The sequence below is a fragment of the Pan paniscus genome, chromosome 16 (genome assembly GCF_029289425.2).
Source record: "Pan paniscus chromosome 16, NHGRI_mPanPan1-v2.0_pri, whole genome shotgun sequence".
NCBI lineage: Eukaryota > Metazoa > Chordata > Mammalia > Primates > Hominidae > Pan > Pan paniscus.
The window spans coordinates 82,042,844-82,060,714 of NC_073265.2; the positions used below are offsets into that span (position 1 = coordinate 82,042,844).

Genomic DNA, 17,871 nt, shown 5'->3' on the forward strand with positions numbered 1-17,871 from the left:
CAAGATGGCATGAGGGATAAAATCTATTTGCCATTACCAGTTCTACCTAGTTTCTTTATTTTATTGGTAAGGAACATCATTAGATCATGTTCCTATCATATCATAGCAGTGTGCTCAAGGTCACGCTGCTGGTCAACAACAAAGACCAGAGTCCCAGTTCAGTGCTCTTTCAACCACCCCACCCCGAATTAATGGGAGAAGGAGCCCTTGCCTCTTACTTACCTTTGGCCCATCCCTCCCATCAAGTCCTTTCAAAAACTGAAGCCTTATTCTAGTTGTATATGTGACCAGATGCCATTTTTACCAGAGTATCTCCTGAGCCACAATGCTCCTGCTCTTCCGTCCTGAGATCTTCCCCAAAAATATCAAATCAAGTTCAAATGCCTTTGCATGGACTACTTAACTCACAACTTCTAGAGCCTCCAGAGCCATAGAAAAAAGTCAAATATTATGCTTTCAAGTTAAAAGGCCAAACATATTCCTGGAAAAGTGAAAATGGAATACTTACAAATACCATATCATAGAGCACTAAACTTTTGGAGCTGATTACATTTAAGGTCTTGAGTCTAAAAGGAACCAGAGTTAACAAAAACCATCCGTTCAGATGCTCGGCATCTTTCTGAATCTTTTTCTGACTAATTTGCCTACTTCTGTCCAGAATGGAAAGTGCTTGTGGGTTGGAGGTGACCGGGAATGCAGATGTAAAGAAATAGCACATTCTATTCCTGGATTGCATATTACTATTCCATATGGGGGGGCGAGCCAAAACATATGGTGTTCCATCTGCAGGATGAGGCTGGCTGGGTCCCATGAATGGCTTTTAATGCAAGTAGATTCAGCCTGATTTGGTCTGCCTCCAAAGGAGAAGAAAAGCCAGTGATTCAAATATTGTGTAAAACCATTGAAATTAGTGGCACAAAACAAGACTCATTTGTATTCTGCCTAATTTAAAAGATGTCTGCTTGGTGCAAAGTAATGAATTAGTTACGGGGGTGTTTGGACTGAGTATTTGACAGTCTCCTTGAAGGAACAAAATGCCTTTTTTCCATCTTTCAAGCCACCCTCTGTTAAGTTATTTTGAGCCATTCCCCCCAGGAAATCCACTAAGCATTTCGACTTCTTTAACAAGCCAGACTTCAAGGGGTTCACAACACCAGACACAGCTGATCCTGCTTTGACACCCCAAGTCTAGGACAGGAGGGAGAATTCAAGGAGATGCTCTTTTTAAAACTGCCTCATGTCGTTATCTTGTGAGTGGAAGACCAGTTCATGCCCTTCCAGTTAATCTCCAAGGGACACTTGACATCAGCAGGCCCAGTGGGCAGGAGACCTGGCCCTTCCCAAATGAAGAAAGAACTAGAGAATTTGGAGTTAATCCTGGAATGACTGTACTGTGCCTCCATGCCACATGTTGCACTGGAATATCACAAAGGGCACACGTGCAGCCCCAGCTACTGCTCAGTCACTGAACTACACCCTACCCACTCCCGAGTTCCTGGTGATGATGATGGTGATAGAAATGTTGCAAAGCGGTAAGCGCCTGCTCTGTGCCATGCATCACACTACACGTGACGCACCAGTTGTCCGAGTTCATTCTTACAGTCCCTTCATGAGATTGGCACTGTCCTCCCTACTTCACAGATGAAGAAGCTGGAGTTCAAAGAGTAAGCTGTCAAGGTCATGAAGACAGAAAGTGGCAGCCCGGGATGTAAACGCCAGTGTTCCTGCCCCACAGCCCACGCGGAGATTAAAGAGGAAAAGTTGGCATGGCTGTCCCTCTGAACACCCATCTGAGCTGTGGCATCTCTGGATAAGATGGCCTCGCCTGCTGTTTGAAGTACTAGTGAGCCCAAAGTGGGGCTGCCAGGAAAAGCAACTACTCCCCAGGCATGACCCTTATTCAAAGAAGAGGGCAAGGCCCTGCATGGACCTTGACGTCATCATTCCCACCTGGATAGGACCAAGCTTCAAATGATGATCTTCACACTGGTTTTCTTAACATTTTATTACATAACTCCAATCAAGACAGCAGTGATTAAGTCCAAAATGTACCAAAATCTCATACTGCCCATTTTTCTATATGGAGTGAAGGCTTTGTGCTTCTTACGATCCATTCTTGGTTGTCTTAGTTACATGGTTTTCAAGACTATTTTGGCAACCTGTTTTATTTTTCCCCAAATGAAGTTAGCAAACAGAATTCCTTCATTTGAAGAAAGCATGGGGTGGGGAGGTGGCGGTGGTGGAGACTCATGGCTCTTCTTCTCCCCATAAGGAGAAACCCTGAAAAGTCTAAGAAATTTAAGGAATCCAACCACCATTGTTGGAAATCCACTGTTTTAGACCCATTTTTCACCTTCCATCTGTAAATGTCCGGCCAGACTCAGAGTCATGGATGCGTATTTCTTGCTTGGAAGCAGAACTGTGGAAAGCTACCAGGCTTATTGGTAACAAGAGCCATTTTTATAATTGCACACATTAAGCAAACTATACCAACCTAGATAATCACATGTGGTGGAGGTCAAGGGGACCCAAGCCTGAATCACTTCCAAGAGAAAGAATTAGTGGAGCCCTTCAGACAGAAGTGGCCTTTCTTTTGTAGCAGGCCACAAGGCATGTGCACAGGGACTGTGCCTTGTTTGTTGCTTGATTGGAAGGAGGTCATGGAAGTTGTCACATCCGCTTGTTTTGTGCCTGCTGCCGCTTTCAAGATGGGGATGAAACATATCAGGAAATTAAAAGAAGATGCTATTTAGTTTTCTATTATCTATTCTAAGTAAAACAATAACATATGGATTTCTTGAAAAGGTAAATCAGGGGCATTTTTGAAGGTTCTTTCTGTTTGTTTGTTTTCCTTTGGTTTCTTCTCTGTCTTCATTTCGACACCCAGTGTGAGGCTTAGCACAATTCCTTTCTGGTTTCCTGATCTCAGAGCACACACATCAGAGCTCTTCACTGAGGAGCTATTTGTCAGCGGCTAGCCCAGCAGGTGCCAATGTGGGCAAGTTCCAGGGTGCATAAGTAAAGAGCTATGTGAAGTCGAGGATACCCTGCTGGGCTGAGTGTGGTCCCAGGGAGAGGGGCCTGCTTGCCCAGGCTGGGAGCCAGCTCTTGCTTCTAAAAGAAAATTGGCAACAGAGCCCATGTCCTGGAAAACTTACTCTATGCTCAGACATTGATCCCTGCCTCCTCACTCCCTTCCTTGGGAAAAGAGGCCAAACAATGTCCTCCTGCCACATGATTCCTCCCCACCCCCACTCTGCCCTTGCCCCCTGTAAGCCTGTTTTCATCGCCCCCAACCCCAATATACACACTTCCAGATTCAGGACTGGCCCCTCCCCTCTTTCCCACACCCATTCTGCAAACAAGCCCAGCATTCTCCTGCCTGAAGAAAGGGCCTTTAAATCTTTTAACATGTGTGGCTGACATGAATCATAGTCCCCAGCTCTGTGTGTGGGTAATAAGACTTGCCTCCTCTTTCCATAACTCAAGTTTATTTCTATTTGGGGCCATCTCCACAGGGCTAGAAAAAGGTCTTCCTCGGTCAATGCAGGATTCTCTCACCTCCCAGTGACTGCACCTAAACTCTGAGACTTACGTGGTGCCAGTGCAGGGGCACCATCTGGTCCTTGATGTCAGCTGTCAACTTAGACATTTACCAACACCCCCTTCATTCCATTCCTTTATGCCCTGCAGGCTGCTCTCCCCTGCTTCTGTGCCTTGATGGAAGGTTCTTACTCTGCTCTTCTGGGGTTTGGGGTGGGGCTGGCTGTTGTCTCAGCCAGCTTCCAGGTTCCACTCTTGATGCTTGCCTGGGATTCTTGCCCTTTCCTGAAACACAGTCACCAGTGGTGACTCAGGCAGAGGCTCAGGCAGGCTTCCCCGCTCATTGGTTTTGTTTTGTTGGATATGATTTTTTGCTGCTGTGGGATGCAGGATAATCATGGTGGTGTATGGGAGGCAAAGACAGGAATTATCAAGGGACAAAAACAGTTAACGCCTTTTAAAAACATGACACCAGTCTCCCAGTGACCACCTTGCAGCAGCCCAAGGTGGTGTGATCTGTTGTCCACCCTCTTTGGAAGGTGAGCCGAGCTTGAGAGGGCTGGAGACAGGGAAGCCCATGGTCATGGTGGGGACAGCACAGGATCCTTCCTTAGAAAGCAGCAGGTGACCTGGAGGAAGAGCAGGTACTTTTGGAAAGAATACCCTCCCCATGCAGGCAGGGCTGGCCTTCCCCAGAACTCCCGGCCATTTCTGTGCTGAGCTCCTAAGGAGCTTGCCATCCTTACAGCTGCAAGCTCTTTTTACCATGTACTCAGGAGGGGAGCCCCAAGAATTCTAGGGTCCTTCCAGCAACTCAGAGAGTTGAGTTTGCTGCTACTGATGATATAAAGACTTCTAAAATATTTTTTCAGTCATCACCTCTCAGGTATGAGCTTTTCAAAACCACACAGGAGCACCATCTCCCCAGGACTCTGCCCACTAGGAGAGAGAGTGGTAAAGAAGTGGGAGTCATTGAGAGGTGAGGTTTGGAGTCAGGAGATCTGGGTTCAAATTCTAGCCATGATTCAACCTGGCAGTGTGATCTGGGCCTCACAGAAGCTCCCGTTGATCTATTTGTAAACTCACAGGTGCCCATAAGACCTGGATGGAAACATTTGTGTGGAATCCCCAGTGTAGTGCCTAGCACACAGTGAGAGAGAGTGACGTGGACAATTCAGCCTGTTCCATCACCACAGGTACCAGCTTCACCTCAGCCCAGTTCCTCAGCCCTCTTTCCAGGCAGGCAAGCCTAGGGGAGGGAGAGGCATGGGCTTCCACTGCCCCTGTCCCCGGGGAAGCCCTGTCTTTCTGGCCTGACCCAGCAGCGCTGATTTTATCCCAGGTTTGTGGAGTGAAGGGAAGGGGTTGGGAAGTGTAGTGACCACCTGGGGCTGACTCTGGAACCCTCTCTTTCTCCCTACGCCACTTAGCCTATCAGTAGGCTTCTCAGCACGTGTGCTGGGTCACCCAGATGAGCATCAGAGACTGATGCCATTCCTGTGCCAGCCACTCCTCACTGACCAATCTTACCACCCTTTGCCAAGTCACTGTCCACTAATGTCTCAGAGTGTCACCTTGGTCCCAGGCTACGGATAAGGAGAGCTACAATACAGGCATCTCTGGCACTGAACCCGGTGTTTCTGACGCTCCAATACATGAAGCCAAAGACCAGGGAATTTCTTTCCAGAGGCTCTGGGGGAGATGCTGTGGTTTTCCTTGGGGGCAGGCTCCCTCCCTTGCGGTGGGTAGAGGCCACTCTGGTGGTTCTCTTACAGGGCAAGGACTAAGCCCCCATGCAGGTGTCCTGAGGCAGGCATGCTGAGCCTGATGGGCAACTAGATGTGCATGCTGTATTGGGACGTGGACCTCGGGTTATAATCAAGGCAAAGGCAGTCACTCCCACAGGGTCAGGGACGTCTCTCCAAAAAGGATTTTGAGGCTAGCTGATTTTTGCTAGCTCCAACCTGGCCCAGACAAGCCCACAGGGGCTCGGGGGCTGTAGAATAGGGGTGAGGTGTGTGGGAGTGGGGGTGAGGGCATGAGAACACAAAACTGACTCAGTTGTGGAGGGCGAGACCTCATAACTTGGACTCAGGCAAAAGACTGCTATGAGGATGATGGCAGGTGAGGAGCGCTGCGGGCCCACAGCAGAGATGGGCTTTGATGGAAAGGAAACCCCAGTGCCAGTTTTAAGGTCTCATTTTCTTTTGTGTAATTTCTTCAAACCTTGGTGAGGTTTCGTAAACAGGTCAGTGTTTGTGCTGGTCCTTTAGAAAACTGGGGGAAGGAAACAACATTACAGCTAGGTAGGAGGAGTAGGTCCGAGGGCTCTGTACCACTGCAGGATGATGAGAGCTAACAATAATATACTACATAGGTTCAAATAGCTAGAAGGAGGATAGCGAATGTTCCCAACATAGACAAATGGTAAATGTTTCAGATGATGGATAAGCTGATTACCCTGATCTGATCACCCACTGTACATTATATGTACTGAAATATCATTATTTCAATACGTGGGGTACAGTAATGACACCCCATGAATATGTACACTTATTATTTTCCAATTAAAAAATAACATGAAATGAAACTTTTTAAACTAGAAATGAAAAAAGGGAAGAACCAGTGTTTAGCTCTGGGGTCAGAGCAGACTCAACTGAAGGCCCCTTTGGTGCTTGTAGGTATCTTCCAGATATGTGTGGAAGCTGGACACTGACTTGTCAAAAAAGTGTCTGATGCAAGTGGTCATTCATTCCCTCCTAGAGGAAAAAATAAGAATGCATATCACTCCATTGATCCACCACGTACCTTTGAGCACCCACTATGTACCAGGCCCTGTGAAAGGGGATCCAAATACAGGGTGAGAAAAACAGGCCTGGATGTTGCCTGGATGAGCTTCTAATCAAGTGGAACAATAACCTAATCATTCTACAAGCACTGTATTATGGGTCTGGGGAGTCAGCAGAAGAGAAGAACAGAGGGCTAGGAGATACTATAACAAGTGATCTAACTGACAACTTTTATTATTTTATTAGAATATTATATTTTATTATATTTTTAACAGCAGATTATTGTATTAGTTGAACATCAAATGTTATTGGCATTCTGTCAAGACAGCAGCCGACATCTCGTAAATGTGAAGTCCCAGACACTGGTTTTGCACAGTGCTGAAGCATGCTTGCAGAACAGACTTCTGGCTATTCCCCTCAAATACAGCATGGGGCCAAGAGTGGCCCAGAACAGAGGGCTGGGCAGAAGCAGTTAAGAATTACAGGCAGAATTGTGTCCCACCAAAACTCTAACCTAACCCTAACTCCTACCCCACAATATATCAGAATAGAACTGTATTTGGAGACTGAGCCTTTAAAGAGATGGTTAAGGTAAAAATGAAGCCATTAGAGTGGCCCCTAATCCAATCTGACTGGTGACATTGTAAGAAAGGAGGTTAGGAGGCCGGGTGCAGTGGGTCACGCCTGTAATCCCAGCACTTTGGGAGGCTGAGGCAGGCAGATCACAAGGTCAGGAGTTCAAGACCAGCCTGGCCAATATGGTGAAACCCTGTCTCTGCTAAAAAATACAAAAATTAGCCAGGTGTGGTGGCGGGCACCTGTAGTCCCAGCTACTCGGGAGGCTGAAGCAGGAGAATCACTTGAACCTGGGAGGCGGAGGTTGCAGTGAGCTGAAATTGTGCCACTGTACTCCAGCCTGGGCAACAGAGCGAGACTCCATCTCAAAAAAAAGAAAGGAGATGAGGACATGGGCATGCCCAGGAAAGCCCATGTGGGACACAGGGAGAAGATGGCCTCCTACAAGCCAGGGAGAGAGGGGCCCCAGAAGGAACCAACCCTGCTGATACCGTGATCCCAGACTTGCAGTCTCCAGAACTGAGAAACAATAAATTCCCATTGTTGCGGCTCTCAGACTGCAATGTTATTAAGGCAGCCCCAGCAGACAAATACAGTGGGGACCACCTTCCAGAAGGAGGTAAGGCCCCCACCCAGCAAAGCCCCCTCCTCCTCTGCCTCCCCTGCACCCTCCACTTCTCTGTGCACTGGCCAGAAGGTCAGGCCTCCCCTCCACCCGGAGCAGATGTGGGGCTCTGCCTCTAGAGGCCAAGGCCACTGACGTGCCCAAGGACTGACCACAGCCCCTAACCTTTCCAAGAGTGGCTTTATCCTCTCTGATACCCGATCATCCCTTTCACCAGGCTGACCGTCACCAAAGGACTGAAAGCCGGGTCCACCCTCCCACAAACTCTGCGGGTGCCCATATTGCCTGCCTTCTCCTCTCTTCTTTTAATCATGGAGTGAATACAAAATAACCTTCTGAAAGCCACCAGCAGCAATTGTACATTCCAGCTGCTCTCCCAGAGCAAGGAGCACTGAGCTTGTAGTTTAAAGGAGATTATCTCTCAATTTAATGAGAGTCATGGTGAAAATAGCGTCCCCAGGAAAAGAGAGAAAATGCCACAATAAAAAGAAGAAAAGCATATCCATCCATCCAATCGGCCTCTCTAACACGACCTCATTATGCACCCACTTCTGACATTTGCCAGTGGTGTTAGATTTGAGCTATAAAAACGTCTTTTGAAAGGCAGATTGACATTTGCCATAACCATACCCCCTCCCACCCCCTAAAATTTAAGCACTCACCATGACAACTGAGATTAGGAAAAGGAGAAGAGGGGCAATGACTCAACTCATGGTAGAGGACAGGCTGGTAATTGGGGAGGGGGAGAGGGTGACAGAACATTATGGCTCCATGCGAATGACCTCGTCTTCTGTGTCTCGGTGTGATTTCCTTTTTAGGGAACATTTAATAAGATACAGAAACCAGATTTGCTTGAGCTGAATGCTGGATCGCCATGGCAACCTTCCTTTGGAGGTTATCCAAGTCAGGTAGTGACAGCAAAGCTGAGTTAAAGGTCACCCCTGCTGAGAAAGATGGGCATTGATAAAGGATTTTAACAAGACCCAGAGGAGCTGATATTTGGAAGCTACCTACAGAGGATCGACAAGGCCCTAGGAATGGGTGGCAAACAACATCAGGAAGAGGGGGGCATCCTGCAGGGGCTCCCACCAGAGCCCCGACCTCGCCCTTCAGATCGGGAGCTCCAGCCTTCACCAGAAGCTGAGATTGGAGCTGTTCGTAATTGTTCAATGGAAGGGTGAACAACCATTTTAACCAGGCATCCAGATGGGAAAGAAATACACTTATGCCACTCTACACCCAAGACACGCATTCCTGAAAAGTTCTGAACAAGCCAAATGCTTGCAAATGGAACGGGCTTGACCTTCTTTATCACTCCAGAAATGCTTTACTTAATCTTTTTTCTATTGGAGCATCACTTTAAAACCTCAAAGTTGAGAAGGCTTTTCTTTGCGTGATGCTGAAGCCAGAAGCCTTCAAGGAAACAACATAAATATAAATATCTCTGTGGCCAGTCTCTACAAAAATACATAAAAATGAATTTTAAGCATAATAAAATGTGAAAAATTGCCCAACTTTCCTCACAAATGAGTAAAAGCCAATTTAAATGATAAGAAATGAATAAATGCACATTAAAGCAATAACAGTTTTGCTTATCAGTTGAGCAAAGATCTAGAAGTGTAGTAACACCCAGGGTTGATGAGGTATGTGTTGTGGGAAAACAGGAATTCTCATACATTCTTGGTAGGAGTGTAAAGCAGTGCCACTCCACTGGGGGACAATTTGCAAATAGCTATCAAAATAGAAAATGGACCTTCAAATACTTATACACTGCTGGTGAGAGTGTAAATTAGCTCAACCACTGTGAAAAGCAGTTTGGAGATTCTCAGAGAACTTAAAACAGAACAACCCTTTGACCCAGCAATCCCATTACCGGGCATATACTCAAAAATATATAAATATGTCTTTTTACCATAATGAAACGTGCATGAATATGTTCATTGCAGCACTTTTCACAATAGCAAAGACATGGAATCAACCTAGATGTCCACCCACAGTGGACTGGATAAAGAAAATGTGGTATATATACACCATGGAATACTACACATCCATAAAAAAGAATGAGATCCTGTCCTGTGCAGCAACACAGATGGTGCTGGAGGCCATCATGCTAAGTGAATTAACACGGGAACAGAAAACCAAATACATGTTCTTACTTACAAGTGGGAACTAAATGTTGAGTATGCATAGACACAAAGAGGGGAACAACAGACCCCAGTGCTTACTTGAGGTTGGAGGGTGTGAAGAGGGTGAGAATTTTAAAACTACCTATTGGGTACCATGCTCACTACCTGGGTGACAAAATCATTTGTACTCCAAACCTCAGCATCACACAATATATCTATGTACTATAACAAACCTGCACATCTACCCTCAATTCTAAAATAAAAGTTGAAAGAAAAATAAATTAGGATTAAAATGTCATCTGGCCTTTAACTTAGGGATCATTTATCCTACATAGCGGACATTGTTGGTACCTCCCAACAAAGTGTGCATTTCTCCTCTCCTCCCTGCAGAACCTCAGCTGTGTTTAGCTGTCCATCTCTCCCTTTAGCAGCCGGTGTGATTCAAGAGATATAAACTCACTCAGCTCCAGCAGTGGGTTCTGAGCCAGAGAGTCTCAAACTTGAGCAGGCATCAGAACCACCAGAAGTTTCTCATTCTTAGTGTTTCTGATTCAGCAGGTCTGGGGTGGGGACCTGAGAATTTTCATTTCAAAATGGGGCTGTTGCTGCTGGTCTGCAGACTCCATTTTGAGAGCCCCTGGTTTAAGCCAAATGCAGAAATCCCCTCCTTTTGTCCAATGACGGCTTCAGAGATAAGATGCCGACACCATCTGAGACATGGTGAGATGTTTGATGGGAGTTTTTTGGAAGAAAACTTTCTTCTCTTAAAAGAGAGCCACAGGACAAGCTAGACTTCCTCTCCCTCATTCTACTTCCCCCAAACATGAGCAAGGGGGAATGGAGCCCTGACTGTTACTGGCAGGCAGCCACAGGAAGAATCAGCCTTAAGATGTCACCAGTGCTCCAAAAGACGAAGCAGAAAGATGGAAAGATCTGAGTCCTTTGTCTGAGGCCCCTGACCGCTAGAGTTCCTTTTAAATGAGACGACACATTTGGTTATCGGTTAAACCCCTCTGTGTTGCCTTCTGTTACCTACAGACAAATGCATCCTGACACAAGCATAATAAACATTGTTTTTAAATATTTAAAGCTGAAACAATTTTTTCCTAAATAGCACAATGCCATACACTTAGCAAAAAGACTGATAACAGATTGGGGGAAATATTTGCAGCATGAATCTCATGAGTCTCATCTGTCTCATGTGCCGAGTTGAATAGCCCAGTCCAGTGGGCCTTCTTGCTTCTTTAAATCTGGTGCCACACAGAGGTAGATACTAAAGAAATACAGTTCTGAATCAAAGTTCAGAAAAAACAACTGTATTTAATAAATAGTTTCTAAGGGGCAAAGGGATGGGTCAGAGTCTGCAAATGGAAGATTACATTATCCAGAAAACAAAAATTCCTTAGGGAAAAAAAAAAAATGTTTAATCCATCTATCTTCCCCCAATCCCACAGAGTGGAGCAGCTGCTCTCAACCTTCTGTCTTTACATCTGTCCTCCAAAACATGGTCAAGTGGTCAAGTTCTTCTCTTATGATTCCTGCTCTCTGAGTAAGTTGCTGTTACATAAGCCTCCCATTTCTCTAGGCTGCTACCAATACTGCCTCTTCCAGCTCTCTCTGGAGGGGCATAGTTGAGATGGGAGTGGGGGTGGTGGTGAGAGGAAAGCAGCGAAATTTCATATTGATGAAATATGCATTAACTTAGAGATGAAAAAGCGAAGACAGAGTTTAAGTAACTCAGTCCAAAATCACATCTGGAAAACCCAAGCTTTCCACCACTACACTAATCTGCCACCAACAAAGGATTGAGGTCCCTAACGTAAAAATAGCTCGCACAAATCAAAGGAGAAGGAAAAACCACCCTAATGGAAAAATTTGCAAAGAACATGCACAAGGAAATTAAAGAAGAAAAACAAATTTAAAGAGATGTTCAACCTCACTAGTAATAAAACGAATGGAAATTAAAACAATATTTCAGCTAGCAGATGAGCAAAGATTTTTTTTTAAAACATTAATTATAAGCAGTGTTGGCTGGGTATGGAGGAAGAGGAACTCCCACACTGCACTGATCAGAGAATAACTGAAGAAAAATTAGATAATACCTCTCCAAATTTAAAATTAGCTTACATTTGACCCTGCAATTCTCCTTCTAGTAATTCATCCTAACGAGTTTATCAGAGAAGCAGGAAAAAAATATGTACAAGAATGTTTACAAAGCAGCATGTTTTAATAGTAAAACGTGGAAACAACTTAATGATCACCCATAGGGAATTAAATAATATATGAGGGAGAGAAACAGGAAGGAATACTACGGACTTCCCAATACAGAACCTCACAACCGACTACCTTGCCTACCCAGCCACAGGCAACATCGAACAAACACAGGCTCCCTCAACAGTGCCACGGCCTGTTCTTGTAAAACTCACAGCAGGGAACCCCAAAGCAGACTGCAGATCCCAGGGAGGAGGAGCTGCAGAGCTTCACAGGCCCACCTTCTTCTCCAAACCCCTCTAGTTCAGAGGATTAAGTGAGGCATTAGAGAAAAGCTGGAGTGTAACTTTAATGGAGGTCCCACCCCTTGGAAACATGAAAAGAGGAGAGAGAAGGTTCCCCCAACTCCAACCCTTCCATAGATATATATTCACAGAAGAAATTTTGGAGTGATGGATATCTGTGCTGGCCAGTTTATCTACCTAGCCTGATTGTATATAGGTTGGGACACTTTGTAGATATTTACCCAGTGAGAAAGCCACCAGAACCCTCACACTCACTTACCACTGGGGAGTGCAGGATGACTGTCAGCAGGTCCAAAGTGAGACGACAGTTGAAAGGGGCAAGGTGAGCCCAGGGAAGGCCAACATTGCAGAAAGGAAGGCCTAATCCAGGGACCAGAAGGAAAATGTGACCAAAGGCTCAAGATCTGCAACAATAACCTAGATGGAGCCTAGCCAGTGCAGGTAGGGGAAGAATTAACCCCACCTTCGGCAGAAGTAAGTAGCATATGCCAGTAGGATGCCCATGGAGCAGGCAGGACAAAGACCTTCGGCAGGAAAGTCAGCAAGAATCCAGGGGCAAAAGCGCCCCTCCATTAACCAGGCACTTTGCCATGAAATCACATAGCTTCTTCACTATACCCAAGCGCCATCTTTCAAAATTGAAGAGAGTAGAGAAAACATTTGAGAGAAGAAAAACTGGCCCAGTAGATGTTTGAACATTGAATTTGAATTGATATTTATAGATGAGAGTTAGAACTAACTTATAAGAACTCTTACAAGATTACTAGAGACTGTGCAAGAGATTTTTTTTGTACGATATCCAGTGTTGGCTAGGGTATGAGGGAAAAAGAACTCTCACACTCTGCTAGTGAGAGAGTACCTGAATAAAAATTAGGTAATACCTCTCCAAATTTTAAATCAGCATGCATTTCCTCCTGTGATTTTGCTTCCAGTAATTTATCCTAATGAATTCATCAGGCAGCAAGAAGAAAGAAACCAAGAATGCTTACAGAGCATCGTTATAATGAAAGAGCCCCCAATCTCTGTCAGTACCGGCAAGAACTGACACTCCGGATGTTTGTTCACGTCAGAGTTGGAGTGTGTTCATTTCTGCCATATTTCTAACAGTATACTAATAGTATAATAGACATACTATATATCATAATATAGTATTAACACTAATTATAATATAGTTTTTATATTATATTAAATATAATAATGAGAAACTTATACATTATAGTATATTATATATTATGCATATATTGCTATATGTTGTATATTGATATATTACAATACTAATATGAATATGTTAAATATAATATATAATATATTAATATATTATGTATTAATATATTGTCATATAATATATTCATAAAATATTTATAATAATATAATTATGTTGACATTAATAATCTATAATATATATTATATGTAGTATATATATTCTATATATGATACATTATATGTAGTAAATATATGCAATATATTATATAGTGTATATTCTATATTATTAGTGTACTATTAGAAATATGGCAGAAATTAACATATACATTTATATATGTATTTATTATGTGTATATATAGTTTTGTTTTTTAAAGGAGGTGAATTAAATGCTTTGCTAATTGACCTCTACAGGCATACTGCCAAAAGCACAAGGAACATTTCTAGAATGAGAAAACGATGTCTGAATCTTAATGCAGAAAGAGATGTGTAAAGCCTTAGGGTCAACTCACACTATGTCTTCAGGTAAACCTGTAAGGATTTTGTTCCTGTTCGTTTGCCCTTGCTTTTTACATTCATTATCTTAATGACATGTTTATTTAAGATAGTGTTTTGTAGTAGACAGTGTTAGTTGCCTGCCCAATCCGATTTCCTTCCCATATTTCCTAATAGCAAAGCAAAGTTGAGGGCCCCTTTGAAATGAGAAGTGTGACAGGAGACCCCCAACAAAAAGCTGGGACACTAAATGCTACACCCGCCACATAAAAGTCATCTAGAGCCAGGCACGGTGGCTCACGCCTGTAAACCCCATACTTTGGGAGGCCGAGGCGGGTGGATCACGAGGTCAGGAGATCGAGACCATCCTAGCTAACACGGTGAAACCCCATCTCTACTAAAAATACAAAAAAAAAAATTAGCCGGGCATGGTGGTGGGCGCCTGTAGTCTCAGCTACTCGGGAGGCTGAGGCAGGAGAATTACTTGAACCCAGGAGGCGGAGCTTGCAGTGAGCCCAGATCGCGCCACTGCACTCCAGCCTGGGTAACAGAGCGAGACTCCGTCTCAAAAAAAAAAAAAAGTGATCTAGAAATAATCCTACTTCTCCAAGAATTTCAAAGAAAATTGTCATCTCAAACCTTTGTGGTGAGTAGAGGAGAAAAAAATCTCCCTCGAGAGTCTGTAATCTCGAGTTATACTCATGCAGGCACAGGCTGAATTCAAACTACCTGGTTGATTTTTAAAAACCTCCAGGTGACAGTTTCAAATACTCTTGGGTTGGTAGTTTCCCCAGACACCTGACAACGAACAATGGCTTCCCTATCTGAAGGAAGTCATCTTCAACACAGCCCTCAAAACATTTCTTCAGATAAAATTCCATGAAATACGAGTTCACAATCAGCAGTAAGTCATGAACCAAAGCCAAACGAAAAATAGACAGCAGAATGAAACCTGCGAACATGGTAGCTACTGAGTTATCAGACACAGAATATAAAGTAAGTTTGATATGTTCTTTTGAAAATAAAGGAGGCTTAAATGTATATTACTAAGTGAAAGAAGCCAAAGTAAAAAGGCTACATACGGTATGATTCCAAGTGTATGATATTCTGGAGAAGGCAAAAATATAGAGACAATAACATGATTAGTTGTTTCCAGGGATTAGAGGAGGGAGGGATGAATAGGCAGACCACAGAGGATCTTTAGGGCAGTGAAACTATTCTATGCGGTATTGTAATAGTAGAAACATGTTATTATATGTTTTTCAAAACCCATACAATGTACAACACTGAAAGTGAACTCTTGTAAACTATGGGCTTTGGCTGATAATGATGTGCCAATGTAGTTTGTTGATTGTAACAACTGTACTACTCTGGTGTAGGATGTTGATGATGGAGAGGCTGTGCATGTGTGAGGGCAAGGGGAATATGGGAACTCTGTACAATTTTGCTGTGAACCTAAAACTGCTCTAAAAACTAAAGTCTATTAAAAATAAATGAATAAAATCTAAAGGGAAAAAAAGTAAAGGAGAGATAAGTAAGAAGCAAGTGTATCTAAAAATAATTAAGCAGATTTAAAAAAGCATAAATAGAACTTCTAGAAATGGAAAATATAATAATTGAATTGAAAATACATGTCACAAACACTACACACCCATTACAATGGCTAGACTTTAAACAATTGACAATATCAAGTGCTGAAAAGGATATGGAGCAACTGGAACTCTCACGCACTGCTAGTGGGAATGCAAAATGGTATGGCAACTTTGGAGAAAGCTCTGGCAGTGTTGTATAAAGTTAAACATACATTTGCTTGCAATCCGGAAGTCCTACTCCTGGATATTTATTTAAAAGAAATAAAACACATGTCAACATAAAAACCTTTAAAAAATAAAGGGTCCTTTCCTAACAGATAGTAAGACAGTACACAAAGCCATATTAACATATTAATAGAAACATTTTTGTAGTGGAGAAAGAATATATAAACAGACCAATGAAAGAAGATGGAGAGTAAAACCTACAGGTTTGAGCCAAACCTATGTATACATGCATGTGCATGTGTGTGTATCGAAATTGAATATGTGACAAAGGTGATACCATGAATCAATTGAGAAAGAATAGGTCATTAGAACTGAATTTAAACCTATAACTGCAATCAAAGGTGGACTTCTAATGAATTAAAGGCCTAAATATGAAAGGTAATATAAATATAAAATTAATTTCACAAAATTCAGAACATTTTTGTGATCATACTAGAGGCAAGGAAGGATTTTTTAAACATTTTCAAAAATATAAATTATAAGGCAAAAAGCATTAAATTAATTACATCAAAAGGAAAGTTGTCTGTTTAATGTAGGACAATAGAAGATTAGAAGATCTTTGCAATGACTAAAATCAACAAGGAAATAATATCTAGACTATACAATTACTGCCAATCACGAAGAAAAACAGAAACCCAAAAGTGAGCAAAAATATTTTAAAACATTTTACAAGAGAAAAAACTAATAAGTATATGAAGAGATGCTCAAACTCATTAGGAATCAAAATCAAATTAAAATAACAGTGAGATATCCCTTTACACCTATTAGATTGGCAAAAAATAGGAATGCGGCTAGGGTCAAGTGTTGGAGAAGTAGAGACACAGAAACCCCATATACTGATGGTGAGAACTGTTCAGAAGTACCTTTGGGATTACTTCATCAAATTAGGAATATGTATTCCTCATGAGCCTACAATTCCATTCCCAGGGATAGATCCCAAGTATACTCTCATGAAGGTCTGTAAGGAGTATACACAGAGATGTTTACTGTAGTTCTACTTGTGTGTTAAAGAGGTTTTCTGAGTGTTCATTACTGACAGAGTAATATAATTTATAACAGTACATAATTTTAACAACAAATATCAATATAGAGTGTCTAAGAATAAATGTAATAAAAATTGTACAAGACCTATATTGAAAGTTATTAAAGAATAAATAGAGAGCCATACCGTATTAATGGATTGAGAGGATTAATGTCATATAATGGTCAGTTATCCCCAAACTAACCTTCAGAATAAATAAAATTCTAAATAAATTTCAAAGTTTTTATTTTAATAAACCTTGCTAAGCTGATTCCAGTATGTATATTTGGAAGAACAAAGGGCCAAAAATAACTAAGACATTAGAATGAATTTGAATAATTTATCTCAGCAGGTGCCAATGAAGTCAGTATGGTATTAGCACAAAATGAGCAAATGGACCAGTGAAATAGAATAGCCATCAATAAACTTTCTTACATATAAAAAATTGGTTTATTACAGACCTAACATTTCAGTAGCAAAGAAGAACTAATCAATAAGTGGTGCTAGAGTAATTGGTTATTTATATAGAAACAAACAAAATTGGCCCCTTACCTTATATAATGCAGAAAAATTAATTCCAGAGAGATTAAACAGAAGTGTGAAGAACAAAATTTTAATTTAAGAACAAAATACAGAGAAAGAAATTTAAGACTTTGAGGATAAGGATTTATTTCTTATACAAGACCTAGAAAGCATAAACCACGTAGAAAAAGATGAATACTACTACTATATTAAAACTATTCAAAAGGCATCAAAATGAAAGTGAAAAGTAAAGACAGAAAGTAATATCATATATATGTAATCAGTAAGAAAAAGACAATCTAAGAAAAAGATAAGGAAAACCGATAAGCTCCTTATAAAAGAGGAAACCTGAATGCAATCAACATATGAAAAGATATTTGATCTCTTTAGGAAAAAGGGAAATTCAAAGTAAAATTACAGTGAGAAAGTCATGAAAGTCACCAGATTGGCATAAATTAGAAAGCCCACCATTTGTCAAGAGTGAGGAGGAACTAACTGAACACTTACACTGCACTGATCAGGGTGTGAATTAGTCAATCACTTTGGAAAACAACATGGCAGCAATTCCACTCCTAGGTATATACTTCTGTGCTGTTTCCTCCCAACTGGGTGTACTGCAATACACTTCTGACACTAACCAC

The 17,871-nt window shown here is 42.2% G+C and overlaps 1 protein-coding gene across 1 annotated transcript in view; it reads left to right on the forward strand.

Moving 5' to 3' along the window:
- The window catches only part of LOC100977242 (uncharacterized protein C15orf32), a 29,573-nt gene extending 20,462 nt beyond the window's left edge, over nt 1–9,111 (forward strand). The window contains exon 3 of the mRNA XM_003816788.6: nt 8,352–9,111. Within this exon, the coding sequence (XP_003816836.3) occupies nt 8,352–8,394 (43 nt within the window). The 3' untranslated portion in view covers nt 8,395–9,111. The remainder of the gene's footprint in view (nt 1–8,351) is intronic.
- The last annotated feature ends 8,760 nt before the right edge of the window (nt 9,112–17,871 follow it).